The sequence below is a fragment of the Oncorhynchus mykiss genome, chromosome 22, assembly GCF_013265735.2.
Source record: "Oncorhynchus mykiss isolate Arlee chromosome 22, USDA_OmykA_1.1, whole genome shotgun sequence".
Taxonomy (NCBI): domain Eukaryota; kingdom Metazoa; phylum Chordata; class Actinopteri; order Salmoniformes; family Salmonidae; genus Oncorhynchus; species Oncorhynchus mykiss.
The window spans coordinates 43,082,671-43,102,302 of record NC_048586.1 but is presented as its reverse complement, the minus strand read 5'-3'; the positions used below and the strand labels follow the sequence as shown (position 1 = coordinate 43,102,302).

The following is a 19,632-nucleotide window of genomic DNA, read 5'->3' as shown; positions in this document are numbered from 1 at the left end:
TACTGTAACTTTTTATTGTTCATTTCATTTTTTTTTTATTATCTACTTCACTTGCTTTGGCAATGTTAACATATGTTTCCCATGCCAATAAAGCACTTACAGTGAAACATTTAAATGAATTGAGAGAGAGACAAAGTAGCCTATTGACGTTTCCATGTTCACTGCTCATTACCTCTGTCATTGGGCGGCATGTGCAATCAATTGTTTTAAAATAAGCCTTTTATTTAATTTACCCAGTGTTCGGAGAGATCTTAAACTTACTGTGCATTTTCAACGTACTCTTAAGAAAAGCCTAGACTTCTCGGGAACAGTTTGGTTACAAGCCCATTACGTTATTTAGCGTCTATACTAAAATTATATATATTTTAAATAAAGGTAGTCTTACTAATAGTATTATTAATATATTATAATATAATAATATATCGTGACAATAATAGGTTAGTCATGATGATCCATATGATAATATGCTATATAGAACTACACTATTAATTTCACTATGAAGGACATATGCCATGAGATGAGGGGATATAGCCAAATATACAGTGATGCGTTTTCTTCCTAGTCCGTCAGTGTGTGTCAGATGTACTGCGCATGCTCCTGGAGCACTTTCACTACATGCCTCTGAAAACCTTATTTCACATGGGGCAGCCCGGAGTTATCAACCATTTGAGTAAACGCTGGATTCAAGTGCTGAGTGGTGGTTAACAGTCTGGCGATAGTAGCAAAACAAGATAAGAACTTCGCTAGGCATATTGCCTTCTCTCTTCTATGCAATATTGATTTTACTCGTCGGACATCAACATGCATCAGAAAACATAACTTTTACTGAGTTTCTCATCAGGACGCAGCGCATTGCTCTTTTCCAAACGGATATCTTACAACGGTGTGATGAAGCACTGAGATTTTACGTACGTTAATGAAATATGTTATTTTAAGCATTTTATCTCACATAATTATTGTTTCTCTGCTAAATGTAATTTAATTAGATTACTTAGTTGTATCATATATGTAGACCTATGTAACTGTGATTTGCGTTGTTAGGCAACCTGAGGCTTTACTGTCACTAAATACTAGAAAGAGACTTGACATATTGTCTGTGATATTTCCTTTTTCAGACCATAAGTACTTTGTACCAACATGTCTAAACCAATGGATCACGTAAAACGACCGATGAATGCCTTCATGGTTTGGTCCAGAGCGCAGAGAAGAAAAATGGCTCAGGAGAACCCAAAAATGCACAACTCCGAAATCAGCAAAAGATTGGGAGCGGAGTGGAAACTTCTCACTGAGTCGGAGAAAAGGCCATTCATTGACGAAGCTAAACGACTGAGAGCCATGCACATGAAGGAGCACCCTGACTATAAATACAGACCTAGGCGAAAGCCAAAGACTCTGATGAAAAAAGACAAGTTTGCCTTCCCAGTGCCCTACAATCTTGGGGAGCACGACGCGCTTAAAGTTAGCGGTTTATCTCATGGAGCACTTTCCGAACACCTATTAGGGAACCCCGACAAGGCGGCAGCGGCGGCCGCAGCAGCGAGAGTCTTTTTCAACCCGTCCATGTCCACGAACCCCTATTCGTTTTTTGAGCTCGGATCGAAGATGTCAGAGCTATCCTCGCCCTCGTTTCCTTACCCATCTCTGGGCTACCCTGGTGGCACGGCTTTCTCTGGAACTGGCGGTGTCGGTGGAACTCACACCCACACTCACTCTCATCCAGCCCCGGGCAACCCAGGCTACATGATCCCCTGTAACTGTACGGGCTGGCCCTCTGCGGGTCTCCAGACACCGTTAGCCTACATCCTACTCCCCGGGATGGGCAAACCTCAACTTGACTACCCTGCATATGCAGCGGCATTATGATAGCCTATTGGACTTAGAAGAAGTTTAAATGTGAAAAAATATTCATGCAAGAGTTTATTATGCATGCACAAACTTGTACATGTGATAAAGTGCTCGTCGTCTCAGATATCACATGTGTATGTATATTGATTAATGCCTTTATCTAAGGTAGGGCCTAATGCTTATTTAGAGAACTCACGAAACTAATATTCATCTGTCAAATCCCAGAGGGACAGAACAAAAGGATTGCAGGAATACAGAGAGCAAAGGGCCCTTGTCAATGTGAATTCTAATTTGAAAGGCACCATGTCTGTTGCTAAAGCACCTGCTTTACTGGCTTGTTATCAAGTAGGCAGTTTACTACATCACACAACAAATCAGATATAAACATGAACTGGTCATACTTATCTTCATATATTTTATCTGATAATTAAATATTGTTTAAGAAATATAAATCACTTGCTTTTATATGATTTATATTGTTGGTCAAGAAGGTTTGTTCATTTCTTGTGCTTCTGGCTACGCTCGTGTTGCTTTATTGTTTCAATCAGAACGGCATAAGCCTGTAAATGTGTACAGCTAGCGTAAATGGTGGTAATATTTAATTTGCCATTTGGCTAGTATTTGAGATGTGGTCTGGAACTGACTGGGTGGTTTGGCTCAAAATCCAGTTGATATTTTAAGTTTTCAAACACTGTTTTATAGATGTCTGTAATATTTATTGTTTAGTGGGAATCATTATGCTGACCCGGTTGATTGAACAGTGGACATACCTTGTCCTGTAACATTTGCACAGGAAATATTAAGTGCTTATGGGATGTAATTTATTTAAAGGAATCACACTGCCAAGTATGAAGAGCCTAAAAGTTTTTTTTAAATTCGACAACAATCGGTATCCTTTCTTTCAACATTGGCAATTCACCAAATTGTCATTTATTATTTTTTGGTTTCTTGAGACCTTCGCATTTATGTGCGTTAGGTGCAGCACTCGTTTTTACTAACTCTTAATTAATTAAGTTGTATGTTTTGTGTTTTATTTAAACACCACTTACATGTACTTTAAACTCGTAAATGCTATTATGTTCATTTGTTGAACAAAGGGTTATAATAAAGCTATTGCGGACAAACAGAAAGAATCGCGCTGTAGTTCTTGTTGAATTGCTAACAAGATGTTTATCTGAATTGCCCTGACATGGTCAGCCCAGGTGGAGTGTAATATATCCTCCAAAGGCCGTTTTTGTTCCCGCTGTGAATATCATTACTCGGAAATCTAAATCCACCCATTGTAATCAAGAGCCAAAACCTGATTTATCACAATTTTAATCGTGAATAGGAAGGAAGATAAAACTGAGTGAGTTTCTTTAAGCCCTCCCAGTAAAAATGAGCTCTTTAAGTCTGTAGAACAGAAATCTCTATGAGGTTTAAAACAGGGCCTGAATTAAGTGTCAGCTTCCAATTACAAAACACAACTAATTGCATTGTATTTCATGTATTTTTGTTATATATACTTTCTTCAACATTCGTCACTATGTTACGGTTTGTGTGTGTGTGTGTGGGGGGGGGGGGGGGGGGGGGGGGGGGTGCTCGTGCGCGTGTGTGTTGGTGATATCTCTGAATTTATGTTCATATTATGACATGTAATACATTGGACATGATATTTAAGCAAACTACCCCTCCTAGATTACATTAAGAAGTTAATTCATATGGATCAGAGCGATTATGCAAAACTAATTTGGACTGTCCAAGGATAATTATCATCCGACACGGTTAATTAGACCCTTTCACCATTCTGCATTCTCTATTGTAACACCCCGATCACTTCTTTCAACTGAACTTTCTGCTTAGCCCTGGAAATAACGCACAAGTGGCCTTGTTCCATTCAGTATAAAATAAAAAATATATAAAATTCAATATTTATCCTCCCAACATTATTTCTGCGCATTTTAAAACAAACGAAGTCAACGATTCACGGGGGACTTTTCTCTGTGTCTTTGGTCCCCATTCTGACACCAGTGTTTTATAACCAGCAGTTTGGCCTTGTTGGAGAATAGCCTACATACACATCAGTAGAGTACGCTAGGTTATTATGGGATATATATTTTTTCGAAAACAGAAAGGATATTGATTTTTGATTTTTGTTTTCTTGAAGGTACCACTTATTTGATCGTTTTTGGTAGGAAGTAAAACAGAGATTGTTAAAGGGTAGTCAACAGTTGGCTGACCGAAACGCCTGAGGTCGCCAGGTTAATAAAAGAGGCGCATTACCATCTCAGTGAAAAAAATCCCTCTCTTTATGTGGCCTTGTATTCTATATTTTACTTAAGAAAAGGGGGAGAAATCTGAAAGAACTGTTTCTTCACTGGGAGCGTTTAGACGGTCAAGGAGGTTTTGTCTGGGAACAAAACGTGGGTTGGGAGGTTTTTGTGAGAGTGTTGTTTGTTGAAGTGGAGCTCAGCAAAAGCGTCTGCTTTCCTTCATTGTGATGAAAGCAATCAGTGGTATTTGGAAAACTGTTAGCATTGTGCAGTTTTTCTGTGTCCATTGTGGAGGATTTCTTTTCACAAGGTTTTTTTTTCCAGCCTATCCAGCTGGCCGGAGTGAATAGCACTGCAATGTGTACACGCTTTGTCCCTCGAAGCCCTTCAAGTAGCCCACATTGAATAGAGTGAGTTGACACTGCATGACAGTGAAACAACACAATAAAAAATACATGGGCACGTGAATAGAAGCAGGAGCATAAATAAATAAAATGGGTAGCCAAAACTGGATAAACTGAATGACAAAACGGTGAAAGGAGGAACTAAAATATATTTAACACGCTAGATTAGCATTAGAATGCAATCTACAAGGCTGAACAATTGGTGAATAGGTTTACCGGCCAAGAAAGAAATGGACTAAATGCCTTTTGAATAGATAAGCCGATGCTTTTTTTTCTCCTTGGTAGAAAAGGGGCCTCAATGGGAAAGGTGGAGATGCAACTATGCAAATAACTGGGAGAAAACTTTTTTCTTAGAATTGTTTTTTTCCAGAGTTTGATTCCAAGATAGGCAGGTCATAGAAATTCAGCCATGTCAGTGTCAGTATTGAAAATGACCAAAACCTTTTCAACAATCATGCTCATAAGCAATATTGAATTTCATGATCATTTCATTTTCATGTTTTTTATTTAAACTGGATGCATGGAGACTGAATGATGATCACTGTCAAATCCCTCAATCACATCTCAAATGTCTCTGATTGCTTTAGCCTCCTAGCCAATACCAGGGCCCCCAAAACAACATATTTGAATATTTATACTAGTAATTGAAATAAACCTTTTCACCCACACATGCCCAGGCATGTCTTGGAACATCTTAATACACATATGCTTATGGAAATGAGTGAGGTGCCTTGTGTTTTGTATTTAGTATTTATTTATTATGGATCCCCATTAGTACATGCCAAGGCAGCAGCTACTCTTCCTGGGGTTTATTATGGATCCCCATTAGTACATGCCAAGGCAGCAGCTACTCTTCCTGGGGTTTATTATGGATCCCCATTAGTACATGCCAAGGCAGCAGCTACTCTTCCTGGGGTTTATTATGGATCCCCATTAGTACATGCCAAGGCAGCAGCTACTCTTCCTGGGGTTTATTATGGATCCCCATTAGTACATGCCAAGGCAGCAGCTACTCTTCCTGGGGTTTATTATGGATCCCCATTAGTACATGCCAAGGCAGCAGCTACTCTTCCTGGGGTTTATTATGGATCCCCATTAGTACATGCCAAGGCAGCAGCTACTCTTCCTGGGGTTTATTATGGATCCCCATTAGTACATGCCAAGGCAGCAGCTACTCTTCCTGGGGTTTATTATGGATCCCCATTAGTACATGCCAAGGCAACGTCTACTCTTCCGGGGGTCCAGCAAAATTAAGGCAGTTATACAATTGTAAAAACATTACCATAGATTTCACAACAGTTTTTTAAAAATCTGATTCTACTGCTTGCATCAGTTCCTTGATGTGGAATAAAGTTCCATGTAGTCATGGCTCTATGTAGTACTGTGCACCTCCCATAGTCTGTTCTGGACTTGGGGACTGTGAAGAGACCTCTGATGGCATGTCTTGTGGGTATGGATGGATGTCTGAGCTGAGTGCTAGTTACAGTATGGTTATGGTATGGTTATGGTCCTGTCTTTGGGTTCGGGGATGACAGTTTGTGTATTGTAGCTTGTTAGCTGCTGGGAAAAAGGCCCTGCATCTTTTAGCCTTCGCATGTCTGGGATCACTGACATTTCAAAGATACTGGGACACCTGCTGTAAGAGAAAAACATATCTTCCACCTTCAATGAGGTGGTTATTATTACACACCAACTCAATAGACACTACATGTGTGTTATTCAGCATGCTTAATGTGGGTTACTGCTACAGTAGCCATTAAAAAAATAATGATTAAATTTAACCTTTATTTAACTAGGCAAGTCAGAGAAGAACAAATTCTTATTTACAATGACGGCCTACACCGGCCAAACCCGGACGACGCTGGGCCAATTGTGCGCAGCCCTATGGGTCTCCTAATCACTGCCAGTTGTGATACAGCCTGTGATACAGGCATAATATATCATTTTTCATTTATATGAGTGTTAGTATGCTGGCTATTACCATTGTCTTGGGCCTAGTGGTTAACTAATGGCTGTTGGAAGTTTTGCAGGGGACGTTTTTGACAACATCTAGCATGGTGAACCTGTGCAGTAAAATGATCCCCCCTTTACTCAGAATGACACAATCACCTTGTGCTAGCAGAGTTGTATTTACGTAATTTCCACAGTGTATTTGAAATAACTATACATCTTTCCAGACGAGGGGCGGTCACACAAGATCAATACAGTAAAGCACTATGATTTCCCACAGATAACATTCATTATAGTTTACTCAATATTTAGTTTCATTTACCCATTATATAACCAATTCATTTAACCATTATATTAGTCGCATTATACATAATATTGGGAATATATATATATATGTGTGTGTGTGTAATTGTTTGTCATTTAGCAGGCACACTTATGCAGAGTGCTTTACAGGATGTGCTCAAGGCGCATTTGAACCAAAGATGTTTCAGTTATAGCCCAACTCGCCAAACCGCTAGGCTACACCCAGCCCATATCATACACATCATATTTAGTCTCATCATTGTCAACATATGCAAATGATTTTTCTTGTTTCATATTATTTTTTTTTAAAAGTATATAAATAATGCATCTGCGTTACAGTAGATCAAGAGGCAACGTAAAGGTTTCTCTCATGATTTCAAGCCTTGGACTGTCTCAGATTTTCATAAACCCTTTTATGTGCCTGTAAGACATTTGTAGAGGAGAGATTAGGCAAATGAACATGCACATGTAGCACTGGGTCAACTCTGACCTCGGATAGATATACAGACGTTCTACATTCCTAATTTGCTCGGGGCTACCCCACAAGGGCTTGGATTAAAGCCTGGCTTCAATGGTTTAGTTGGATCAAATTTAGCATTTTTCTCAGAGATGAATACTAATAAACCATCATCAGCTCTTTGTTGTGTTTTATTTCATGAATTTAAATACTTGGGACACATTTTTTTAAACAGATCTGTACATTTTATATTGAACAAAAAATATAATTGAACGTGCAACATTTTTAACGATTTCACTGAGTAACAGTTCATGTGAGGGAGTCAGTAAATTGAAATAAATTCATTAGGCCTTAATCTATAGATTTCACATGACTGGGCCCACCCACTGGGAAGCTAGGCCCAGCCAATCAAAATGAGTTTTTCTCCCAAAAATGGCTTTATTGGTCTCAGATGATCCTGCAGGTGAAGAAGCCGGAAGTGGAGGTCCTGGGCTGTCGTGGTTACATGTGGTCTGCGGTTGTGAGGCCGGTTGGACGTACAGCCAAATTCTCTAAAATTATGTTGGAAATGGTTTATGGTAGAGAAATGAACAATAAATTATCTGCCAACAATTTTGGGGAACATTCCTGCAGTCAGCATACCAATTGCACACTCCCTCAAAACTTGAGACATCTGTGGCATTGTGTGTGACAAAACTGTTAATTTTAGAGCTGCCTTTTATTGTCCCCAGCACAAGGTGCACCTGTGTAATGAGGTTGCTGTTCAATCAGCTTCTTGATATGCCACAACTGTCAGGTGGATTGATTATCTTGGCAAAGGAGAAATGCTCATTAACAGGGATGTAAACATATTTGTGCACCATATTTGAGAGAAATAAGCTTTTTGTGTATATGCACATTTTCTGGGATCTTTTATGTCAGCTCATGCAACATGGGACCAACACCTTACATGTTGCGTTTATATTTTTGTTCAATATAGTATGGGTGGAGAAAGAGATATCTAATGCTATAGGGCAGGTTTCTCTGTTAAGAACCTCAAAGACATCGCTGACTTCTCCAGCTCATTTCAGGCAAATCAAAGTGTGAAAATGTCCTTTCCTGGAGCAATCTCTCCATCATCTGGTTGCGTCAAGAATGTTTATGAAGGCTATGCGCCGTATTACCTGTAATCTCCAGAGAAGGACCGGCTCCATTTCTTACTTCTCTTTGCTCACAGGAGGGGAAAATGCCCCCAAAATATCTTCATTTGCACCTTTCCGACCAAACCTCCATGTCTCATATCAAAGGCTCCAAAGCATACATGTCACTGTGCCCAAGGTGACCAGAAGAAATGAGAAAATCTCTACAGTACATTCCCATAAACATGCCACATCCTCTGAAGTCTAGCTTCACTTTCAGGAAGGTCCAAGTTTGTTTAAAAGTACATAATGCAATGGTATATGGACTCCTGCTGGGGCTCAGGGAGGCATTCTGAAATTAGGAACAGGGGGGTGAGCAGAAGGTGTCTCCTCTTGCCCAGGTGAGTGCATGGTGGAGAACATATCATTTATCACATTTCCGCTAACATTATCCACGGGTAGCTCTGAAATATTTGAAGTGTATATTTGGTCAAAGACCAAATATTACTTTTACAAATCCATATTATTGAAGGCCACCACATCATAATTACATTTTTTACTCAAATAACTGGGTTAAATTCCAACAACTTGACTTATGCCTGTGCTGTCACTGTGGTACATTTCTTTGTTGCTGCAGGAGGAAATGGTGAAACTACTTCTTCGTTCTTGTGTTTGTAGAACATTATGCTTCGGAGTCACTAAGGAAGGATATCTTAGATTATCTGTAAATATTGTTGGCATAACTATACACAATTGCTCAGGGAAGGTTTGTTCTGCGTTTGTATGGTCATCAAATGACTCATAGTTTTCCCCCCAGGCCAAGAATTCATCCAATGAAGTCAAGCAGTTACACAAGATATTATGAGGGAGAGGACTGGGATTTCCATGTGATCTTTGCATGAAAAGGATTGAAATTGTGATCTACAGTAGATAAAGTGGTATCAGTTGTCTCAGCGGTCAGTTCTCTTGTGTTATGTGGCCTGCCAGAGAAAGCTTGCTAGGTCACATCGTAACCATTTCTAGAGAACAACTTGACTTTATTGACAGTATCAAGGATAGACTCTACCTGTAGAAAGTATTCATTACCTTTTGCGAATAGTCGTGCTATGTCACAGATAGAGTATAATTCAAAATGGTGTATTTAGTAACCCTTTCCTGGAGTCAAATAACCAAATCGTCTTATAGTGGCCTCATGGATGGAATGTTGTTAATATTTTTAATAATTTCATAATTAATCATCATTATTGTTGGCTCCCGAGTGGCGCAGTGGTCTAAGGCCTTAAGGCCATCTAAGGCCATCGCAGTGCTAGCAGGCGTCACTACAGGCCCTGGTTTGATCCCGGGCTGTATCACAACCGGCTGTGATTGGGAGTCCAGTACGGCAGTGCACAATTGGCCCAGTGTCGTCCGGGTTAGGGGAGGGTTTGGCCGGGGTAGGCTGTCATTGTAAATAAGAATTCGTTCTTAATTGACTTGCCTAGTTAAATATTTCAAAAAACCTGCTGAAAATCTAGTGTTTCTAAGTCAAAGGTTTTTGTTATATTTCAGTCATCTGTGATGTATATAAAGTGTAATTGTCACGCCCTGACCTTAGAGAGCCTTTTTATTTTTCTATTTGGTTAGGTCGGGTTGTGATTTGGGTGGGCATTCTAGTTTTTCAATTTCTTTGTTGGCCGGGTATGATTCCCAATCAGAGGAGGCTGTCTATCGTTGTCTCATACTTAGGCAGCCTTTTTTCCACCTTTAGTTTGTGGGATCTTGTTTGTGTGTAGTTGCTTTCTGCACTGCATGTAGCTTTACGTTCGTTTTTGTATTTTGTTGTTTTTTCGGTGTCATTTAAATAAAATAAAAATTTACGCCTACCACGCTGCACCTTGGTCCAATCCATCTTATAACAATCGTGACAGTAATATTGCAATGCAAACTCAAAATTGAATGCATTTCAACTCTATATCTGACATGGTAGAGGTGTCTTTTTTTTGTCCATGACCATGTGTGTGAGGTGTATGCTTTTGTTTAAAATATATTTGTTTAAGACTACCAAGAAACACTCTGTGTGACCTTATTTAGCCCACTGTAGTAATAACTGTATAATAGCATGTCTAATGTCAAAATCAAGCACAAATTACTCATGGGAGTAAGAGTATTTGAACATGAATCAATTTGCCATAGCTGTTAGAGACAGGTAAGCTTTAAGATACCAGGTCTACAGATGTAGGATCTTAATTTGATCACCCTGTTGCAGGAGAACCTTCCTGCAATGCAGGAAATGTAATTTGTAAATTGTTTAGTGTATTTGAGGTTTAAAAAGTCTTCTGAAGTTTGTCATTTGCACTTACTGAAAATATATCAACCCCTACTATGTTGGTACCACTTTGCTTGACACCCAGCGTCATAACACATTATGACACTGTCATAACCATGTCATAATATGTCATAAAAGCTGACATAACTGGCCATAACCTGATATAATATGGTAATAACACTGTTGTGCCACATATATTTAAACCTGTTGTGACATTTATTATGTTATTTTATGGCTGGTAATGACACCTACATAAGACTGTCAAAACACACAAAACATACAACACAAGGCAAAACAATCCATTACAGCCTACATGTCAACAATAAGTTTATGTTTTTTTTTATATATATATATATATATTTTTTTTTTGGAAAACCATGTTAAATTATCATTGTAATTGTGCACACATTGATGTCAGACATGTACCTACCCTCAATGCTCTGTTGCTGATGACCGGGATGAATGCAGAAGGAGATTTTAGGAGCAGGACTCTCTTTTCGACTGATAACTGATATAAGTGCATGTACGTGATAGGCTTATCCAGCTTGTATGATTCTGATGGTCACAATGCTTCTCGACAGTGTCATGAAGTGTATTTTCTTAGTCCAAGAAAGTGACAAAGGACTGTCATAATGCTTCTTGACAGTGTCATGAAGTGTATTTTCTTAGTCCAAGAAAGTGACAAAGGACTGTCATAATGCTTCTTGATAGTGTCATGAAGTGTATTTTCTTAGTCCAAGAAAGTGACAAAGGACTGTCATAATGCTTCTTGACAGTGTCATGAAGTGTATTTTCTTAGTCCAAGAAAGTGACAAAGGACTGTCATAATGCTTCTTGACAGTGTCATGAAGTGTATTTTCTTAGTCCAAGAAAGTGACAAAGGACTGTCATAATGCTTCTTGACAGTGTCATGAAGTGTATTTTCTACAAGTTGTTTAAAATATGATGAAAAAACATGACTGTAAAGAATTTATTACGACAACAACAAAGGATTTAAGAAACAAAGTTTCAAACAAAAGGAAACTCCTTCGCAGGGGAAAAAAGATAGGGTTTTGACACTCTTATGTAGATGTCATAACCAGCCATAAAATTACACCATATATGTCACAACAGGTGTAAATATATGTGATATGACCATATGACCATATCATCACAGGTTATGACAAGTTATGTGAGCTGAAATTACATATTATGACATGGTTGTTAAATGTTACGAAACTGGGTGTCAAGTAATGTGTTACATAAAGGTCAGCATAATTCACATTTCCTATTGCTGCAGGATTATTTTCCTGCTGTAACAGACTTGTTCAAATTATGATCCTACATCTGTATTCCATTGCCTTCATTCCATTACTGTGCACTTGTGTCCCTTCTTAAACAGCACTTTGTGAGGCAAAGACTCTCCCCTGTCTTTACTGTAATAGGCTGTATAACACTAAAGCTCCCACTATGGTCTGGAAGAAATTAGTACGCTGACAATCTCTCCCATCAGAAACAGTGGAGCAGAGCTGCTTGATGATTCTAGATCAGTGGGATTCAAACTTTTTCAGTGAGAAACCCATTTTTTTCACCAGAATTTTTTGGGGACACCATTAAAAATATATATTTTTTAATTACATTTTTGGTAACCCCATTGCAATTCCCCCCTTACCAAGACTTTGAATACCATTGTTCTAAATTGTTTAATTTAAGTTCAGGCACCACACTCGAGTAGCTTTTTTCTTCTCTTCTCTTAATCATATCACAATCAATGTTCACCTGTTGAATGTAGACACACACACACGTATTTAAATTTGTCTGAAATATTATACAAAATATGCAAATGAAGTGATGTTGTAACAGTCTTCTTCCTCCTCTGACGAGGAGCAGTAGGAAGGATCGGAGGACCAATGCGCAGCGTGGTAAGTGTCCATAATGATATATTTAATAAATCAACTGAACAAAATAACAAAAGTACAAACAAACAACTGAAACAGTCCCATATGGTGAAAACACTAACACAGGATACAACCACCCACAAAACACAATAGAAAACAGGCTACCTAAATATGGCTCCCAATCAGAGACAACGACTGACACCTGCCTCTGATTGAGAACCATACTAGGCCAAACACATAGAAATATAACAACAGAACAAAACACAGAAAAACAACATAGAATGCCCACCCTAACTCACGCCCTGACCAACTAAAATAAAGACGTAAAAAAGGAACTAAGGTCAGAATGTGACAGATATTTAATTAAATAAGTCCATATTTGCATATACTGCAAATTCCTTTTTCTGGACACTAGATGCAGTCAGCCTAAACGTATTGGTTTAATGTTTGTTAAGACACTCCAGGACCGGACTTATTCAGACTCGATTATGGATAAATATGTAAGTAAAATGAATCTTTGGCACATTTTTCAAAGCAAACATTATCTAGAATATTTATTTTTACAACGTATCAAGTCTGAAGAACATAACCACACAAACACTGGTGAATGCAGATGCTTCTGAAGCTGAGAAAAATTACGTGTGGGAAGAGTCTGTCTTTCAGGAAATGGCAGTTAAAGACAAGTACATTGAATTTAGACTCCCAGTTGCTAAATGCCTATTTTGACCCAATAGCCATCTCTTCAAAGTAAGTTACTCCATATAGTCCAGTTTGTAACATTCTGTATGAAATGGTCTTTAAAATGATGTGTGATTCAATGTAGTGAACTTTTAAATGATGGATATATATATATATATATATATATATATATATATATATATATATATATATATATATATATATATATATATATATATATATATATATATCCATTTAAAAGTAGTTAAAAAGCATGAAATGTTGATGCCACTAGTATGGCAAACTAAAGAAAATATACATTCACATTACGTTTTTGACATTTTTATGTTTACATTTAAAAAAAATAGTCATATTAAAGGACCAAACTACCAAACATCTCAACATTTATAAGTAGATACAAAAATGTCATTTCATCGTGTGGTACCTGGCCTCATTTCAGTTGATGAATCCTAGTGCTTGGGTCCCATCGTGCAGTATGAAAGCCCACTGACACAATGTGACTCCTCCTGAGTGACGACTCACTCTACTGGTTCACTGTAGGAATTACTGCTCGATTAGTCAATGTCTAGGATTACTGGGAATTGTCAATTCAAATGTAAAATAATGCTAATATGATAACTCTAATATGATAACTCTAATATGATAAGTATAATATGATAAGTATAATATGATAAGTATAATATGATAACTCTAATATGACAAGTATAATATGACAAGTATAATATGATAACTCTAATGTGATAACTCTAATATGATATGTATAATATGATTACTCTAAAATGATAACTCTAATATGATAAGTATAATATGATAACGCTAACATGATAACTCTAATGTGATAAGTATAATATGATAACTCTAATATGATAAGTATAATATGATAACTCTAATATGATAACTCTAATATGATAACTCTAATATTGTCACACCCTGACCTTAGTTCCTTTTTTTTATGTCTCTATTTTAGGTTGGTCAGGGCGTGAGCATTCTATGTTTTGTTCTATATTTGTATTGGGAATTCCCATACCATACTTAGGCAGCCTGGTTTCGCCCTTGAGTTGTGGGTAGTTATTTTCTGTTTAGTGTGGTTTGCACCTGACGGAGCTGTTTCGGTTGTTTCCGTTGTATTTAGTGTTCAGTTTAGTAAACTAATGTTGAATACTTACCACACTGCATCTTGGTCCTTACCTTCTTCCACCAACAGTCGTTACAAATATGATAAGCATAATATCTCTAATAACTTTAGTATGATAACTCAAATTTTATCTTAATTTAACCAGGCAAGTCAGTTAAGAACAAATTCTTATTTACAATTACGGCCTAGGGTTAACTGCCTTGTTCAGGGGCAGCATGGCAGATTTTTACCTTGTCAGCTCGGGGATTTGATCTAGCAACCTTTGCGGTTACTAGTCCAATGCTCTAACCACTAGGCTACCTGCCGCCCAGTTGAATGTAGACATATATGATACCTGCCACCCAGTTGAATAATAACTCTAATATGATCACTCTATTATAATAACTCTAATATGATAAGTATAATATAATAACTAATATGATAAGTATAATATAATAACTCTAATATGATAAGTATAATATAATAACTAATATGATAAGTATAATATAACTCTGATATGATAAGTATAATATAATAACTCTATTATGATAAGTATAATATAATAACTCCAATATGATAAGTATAATATAACTCTGATATGATAAGTATAATATAATAACTATATTATGATAAGTATAATATAATAACTAATATGATAAGTATAATATAACTCTGATATGATAAGTATAATATAATAACTCTCTTATGATAAGTATAATATAATAACTCTAATATGATAAGTATAATATAATAACTCTATGATAAGTATAATATAATAACTCTATGATAAGTATAATATAACTCTGATATGATAAGTATAATATAATAACTCTATTATGATAAGTATAATATAATAACTCTATTATGATAAGTATAATATAATAACTCTATTATGATAAGTATAATATAATAACTCTATTATGATAAGTATAATATAATAACTCTAATGTGATAAGTATAATATAATAACTCTAATATGTTCAAGATCCATACATGGTTCAGTAATATACAGAAACAATTTAGAAACTTCTATGAAGAGGTCAGTTTTTTACATTATGTGGTCTTTCACCTTAAGACATTTATAGTCAAATAAGAGTGTGATTTGGATTGGATTAAAGATGATGAAATATGATGTATTTTCTTGTGATGTGATGAGATTATCTATGATCTGACTGATGGGAGACATGACCGATAAGTACAAATGAGTTTAAAAAAATAAGATCCCTCTCATGAGCCATTTAAAAAAATATATATTACTTTTATATAACTAGATAAGTCAGTAAAGAACAAGTTCTTCTCTACAATGACGGCTTACCTCGGCCAAACCCGGAAAATGCTGGGCCAATTGTGCGCCGCCCTGTGGGACTCCCAATCATGGCCGGTTGTGATACAGCCTGGAATCAAACCAGGGTCTGTAGTGATGCCTCTAGCACTGAGATGCAGTGCCTAAGACCGCTGCACCACTCTGGAGCCAAACATGTATTTATGTAAGCACAATCCTATTGTGAGGCACAGTCAATCAATTGACAAAGTTAGACTTTGTTGAAATATTCCATTCTAATAGTGCTCAGCGTGTACCAAGAGCATCCACTCTCCCCTTAAAAAAAACCCAAAGTGTCTGGCGTGTGTAGGATTACTTTTTGAATCCATCAATAAATTAAAATAAGATGGAAGGTGTACAGCTTTAAAAAATATTCTGTCAACTGACATGACATTTTTTGTTCCATTTCCAAATGTCCGCTGGCAGAGATTGTTAGCTCTCATATTAAATTCTCAGGTTTTTAGGGCAAACTCTATCTATCAGAAAGAGAAACGATGAACTTGAAGAGCTGATGCCCTGAGGAGCAGTCACAAAGAATTATATCCTTCTTTAAGACACAGGCAGTTGGCACACACTCTGCTGCATGTGCCTATCAATAAAACAGATTATTTTCACTGGTTATTACATTGGAGATCTGGGGGGCTCCTGATTGCACCTTTAATGAGAAGGAATGATTCCTTCCCACACTCTCCACAACAACTTAAAGTGAGATGTAATGCCATTTTTTTTTCTCCATTTCTCCCTTCACTTATTAAAATGAAATCTTGCCCACATTAATGTATAGGTTTTTATTTATTCACATTTGAACAGGATTATAATATGCAAAGCTTGATTTGGGATTCACTCGGTGCATTGTGATATCATGGCTCTGCACACACATTCTGCATACTTGCTTTAATTAACAACCGCAGCAAAACAGATCATTGCCAAATGATACGTTGCTCCATGACTAATCTCAATGTTCTGAAATGTTAGAAGCCTCAGCCCCCACTTTAGTGGATGTGATAACTTTGGCTTTATCAGTGGAATGAGGTGCACCACCTGGTTTATATAGCTCCTCTGCAGAAGAGCTTCCGTCAAGATTGGATTCTAAAAAGCAAAAGGTGAATTTAATCCCGATTTCCTGATGGCTGTTTATGTTGTTATTATCTTGAATCGCTCATGGCATCATCAACAACAGCCCCATGTCTACTGTGACAGAAACACTTTAAACTATTTTCTGCCTTTACGCGGTCTCTGTAGATAGTACAGACTATTTACATATCTAATATGTAAATGTAATATCTGCATGGAGGTTATCATTATTTATTTATTATAATACTTAAAATTGTATATAGATACCTTTGTACAGTGCCTTCAGAATGTATTCATACCCATTGACTTATTCCACATTTTGTTGTGTTACAGTCTGAATTCAAAATGGATTAAATATACGTTTTTTTTCTCCCTCATTTACACACCATAATGACAAAGTGAAAACATGTTTTCAGACATTTTTCCAAATTTATTGAAAATGAAATACAAAAACAGAGTATCTAATTTACTTAAATAGTCACACCCCAGTCAATACTATGTAGAATCACCTTTGGCAGCGATTACAGCTGTGAGTGTTTTTGGGTAACTCTATAAGTGTTTTGCACACCTGGATTGTATAATATTTGCACATTGTTCCTTTTAAAATTCCTCAAGCTCCGTCATGTTCATTGTTGATCATTGCTAGACAGCCATTTTCAAGTCTTGCCATAGATTTTAAGATTTAAGTCAAAACTGTAACTAGTCCACTCAGGAACATTCAATGTTGTCTTGGTAAGCAACTCCAGTGTAGATTTGGCCTTGTGTTTTAGGATATTGTCCTGTTGAAAGGTGAATTTGTCTCTCAGTGTCAATTGGAAAGCAGACTGAACCAAGTTTTCCTCAAGCTCTACTCCGTTTCATTTTGTCCTAAAAAAAACGCCCTAGTCCTTGCAGATTACAAGCATACCCATAACATGATGCAGCCACCAGCATGCTTGAAAATATGAAGAGTGGTACTCAGTGATGTGTTGTGTTAGATTTGTGCCAAACAATGCTTTGTATTCAGGACAAAAAGTTAATTTCCTTGCCACATTTGTTGCAGTATTACTTAAGTGCCTTGTTGCAAACAGAATGCAGGTTTTGGAACATATCCCTCTGTCATTTAGGTTAGCATTGTGGAGTAAATACAATGTTGTTGATTCATTCTCAGTTTTCTCCTATCATAACTATTAAACTCTAACTGTTTTAAAATTACCATTGGCCTCGTGGTGAAATCCCTGAGCGGTTTCCTTCCTCTCCGGCAACTGAGTTAGGAAGGACACCTGTATCTTTGTATTAACTGGGTGTATTGATACACCATCCAAAGCCTAATTAATAACTTCACCATACTCAAAGGGATATTCACTGTCTGCTTTTTATTTTTTGACACATCTACCAATCTGTGCCCATCTTTGCGAGGCATTGAAAAACCTCCCTGGTCTTTGTGATTGAATCTGTGCATGAAATTCACTACTCGATTGCCAATAATTATATGTGTGATGGGTTAGTCATTCAAAAGTCATGTTAATTACTATTATTGAACAGTTCATGCAGCTTATTATGTGATTTGTTAAGTACATTTTTACTTCTGAACTTATGGCTTGACACAACAAAGGGGTTGAATATTTATTGACTCAAGACATTATTTGCTTTAAATTTATGAATTTCTAAAATGTTCTATAAACAAAATTCCACTTTGACATGATGCGGTACTGTGTGTAGATCAGTGACACAAATCTCAATTTAATCCATTTAAAATTCAGGCTGTAACACCAGAAAACGTGGAAAAAGTAAAGGTGTGTGAATACTTTCTGAAAGCTCTCGCTTCCCATCTCCGGCCCTCAACGACCGGTCCTGGCAACCCATCCTTACACACACCTGGCAATCCTCATTACCCACACCTGCGCCTCATCATGAGGCACACCTGGACTTCATCACTACCCTGATTACTTCCCCTTCATCCAGCACTCCCCAACATCCCTCTTCAAGCAGTATTGGCTCTGTTTCCTTGTCAGACGTTTCACTTGTTTTGTATCGGTCTACGTTCACTATTATTAAACTCACTAACTGTACCTGCTTCCTGACTCCCCGTGTCAACGTTACAGCTCTGTATGTCCTGTATGTGCTTCCATAGTGCATTGATGATCATAACTGTTATGGGAACAATGTCATATTCAGCAGCAAATGCACATTTTCAATCTTTAAACATGGTCAGTGGATGAAGCACAACGTTATGTTGACCTCATTGAGAGCATGACTTCATACCTTAATTGGAAAATGTCAAGGTCTTCATAGCAAATCTATTATGACTGGTCCACTCAGATTTCACGATGCCGTGTGAACAAATCGAGCACAGAGCATCTGTGGTAATGTCTGTTGCTCTTCGTGACAGAGCTTTATAGAGTCGTAACGACCTTTGTTTTTAGGTGTTTTGAAACCGTCCTGGATGTCACATGTTCATTGATTCAGCACAGGTCAGGAGGAAGAGAGAGGGATCGAAAAAAAAGGGAGAAGGAGCGAAACAAAGTAGGAGAGAAAAAGGAAGAGAGAGCGAGGGACTAATCAGAGGTCTGTCCATCCGCCCTCGTCTCATTGTGATGACTCGACTAACAGCAGCATCACAAGGCTCGACATGACATGTTAGAGGACCTGTGGACATTCCTCGTTCACGTCTCAGTCAGTGAGAGGCCCTTCATTTGTCAGAGTGAGTTGAATAATGTTCAGGCTTTTTTACATAACTTAGCCACTTGGTCTCATTCGGCCCAGGTGCGGCCTTAAAGTGAGTGTGAAATAGCTCCTATGTAAAGCTGCCAATAGTAACATGAAGGTTAGTTATTTGGGCCAATGGGAGCCTACCGAGTGGCAGAACTGCTTCTGTGGTCTGAGGCCACATATTATACTTCCCTAGGTGGAAAAGGACTGAAACTGCCTGTA

The 19,632-nt window shown here is 37.5% G+C and overlaps 1 protein-coding gene across 1 annotated transcript; it reads left to right on the top strand.

Annotated features, from left to right (window-relative positions):
* The first annotated feature begins 653 nt into the window (after nucleotides 1-653).
* LOC110501903 (transcription factor Sox-21-B) lies at nucleotides 654-2,971 on the top strand. Its single transcript, XM_021579759.2, has 2 exons — nucleotides 654-908; nucleotides 1,116-2,971. Exon 2 carries the CDS (start codon nucleotides 1,138-1,140, stop codon nucleotides 1,861-1,863), a length of 726 nt encoding a protein of 241 aa, XP_021435434.1. The 5' UTR covers nucleotides 654-908; nucleotides 1,116-1,137; the 3' UTR covers nucleotides 1,864-2,971.
* Nucleotides 2,972-19,632: the final 16,661 nt, after the last annotated feature.

Excerpts from the sequence above, each read along its gene's own strand:
- LOC110501903 (XM_021579759.2), top strand. The coding sequence starts at position 1,138 with ATGTCTAAACCAATGGATCACGTAAAACGACCGATGAATGCCTTCATG.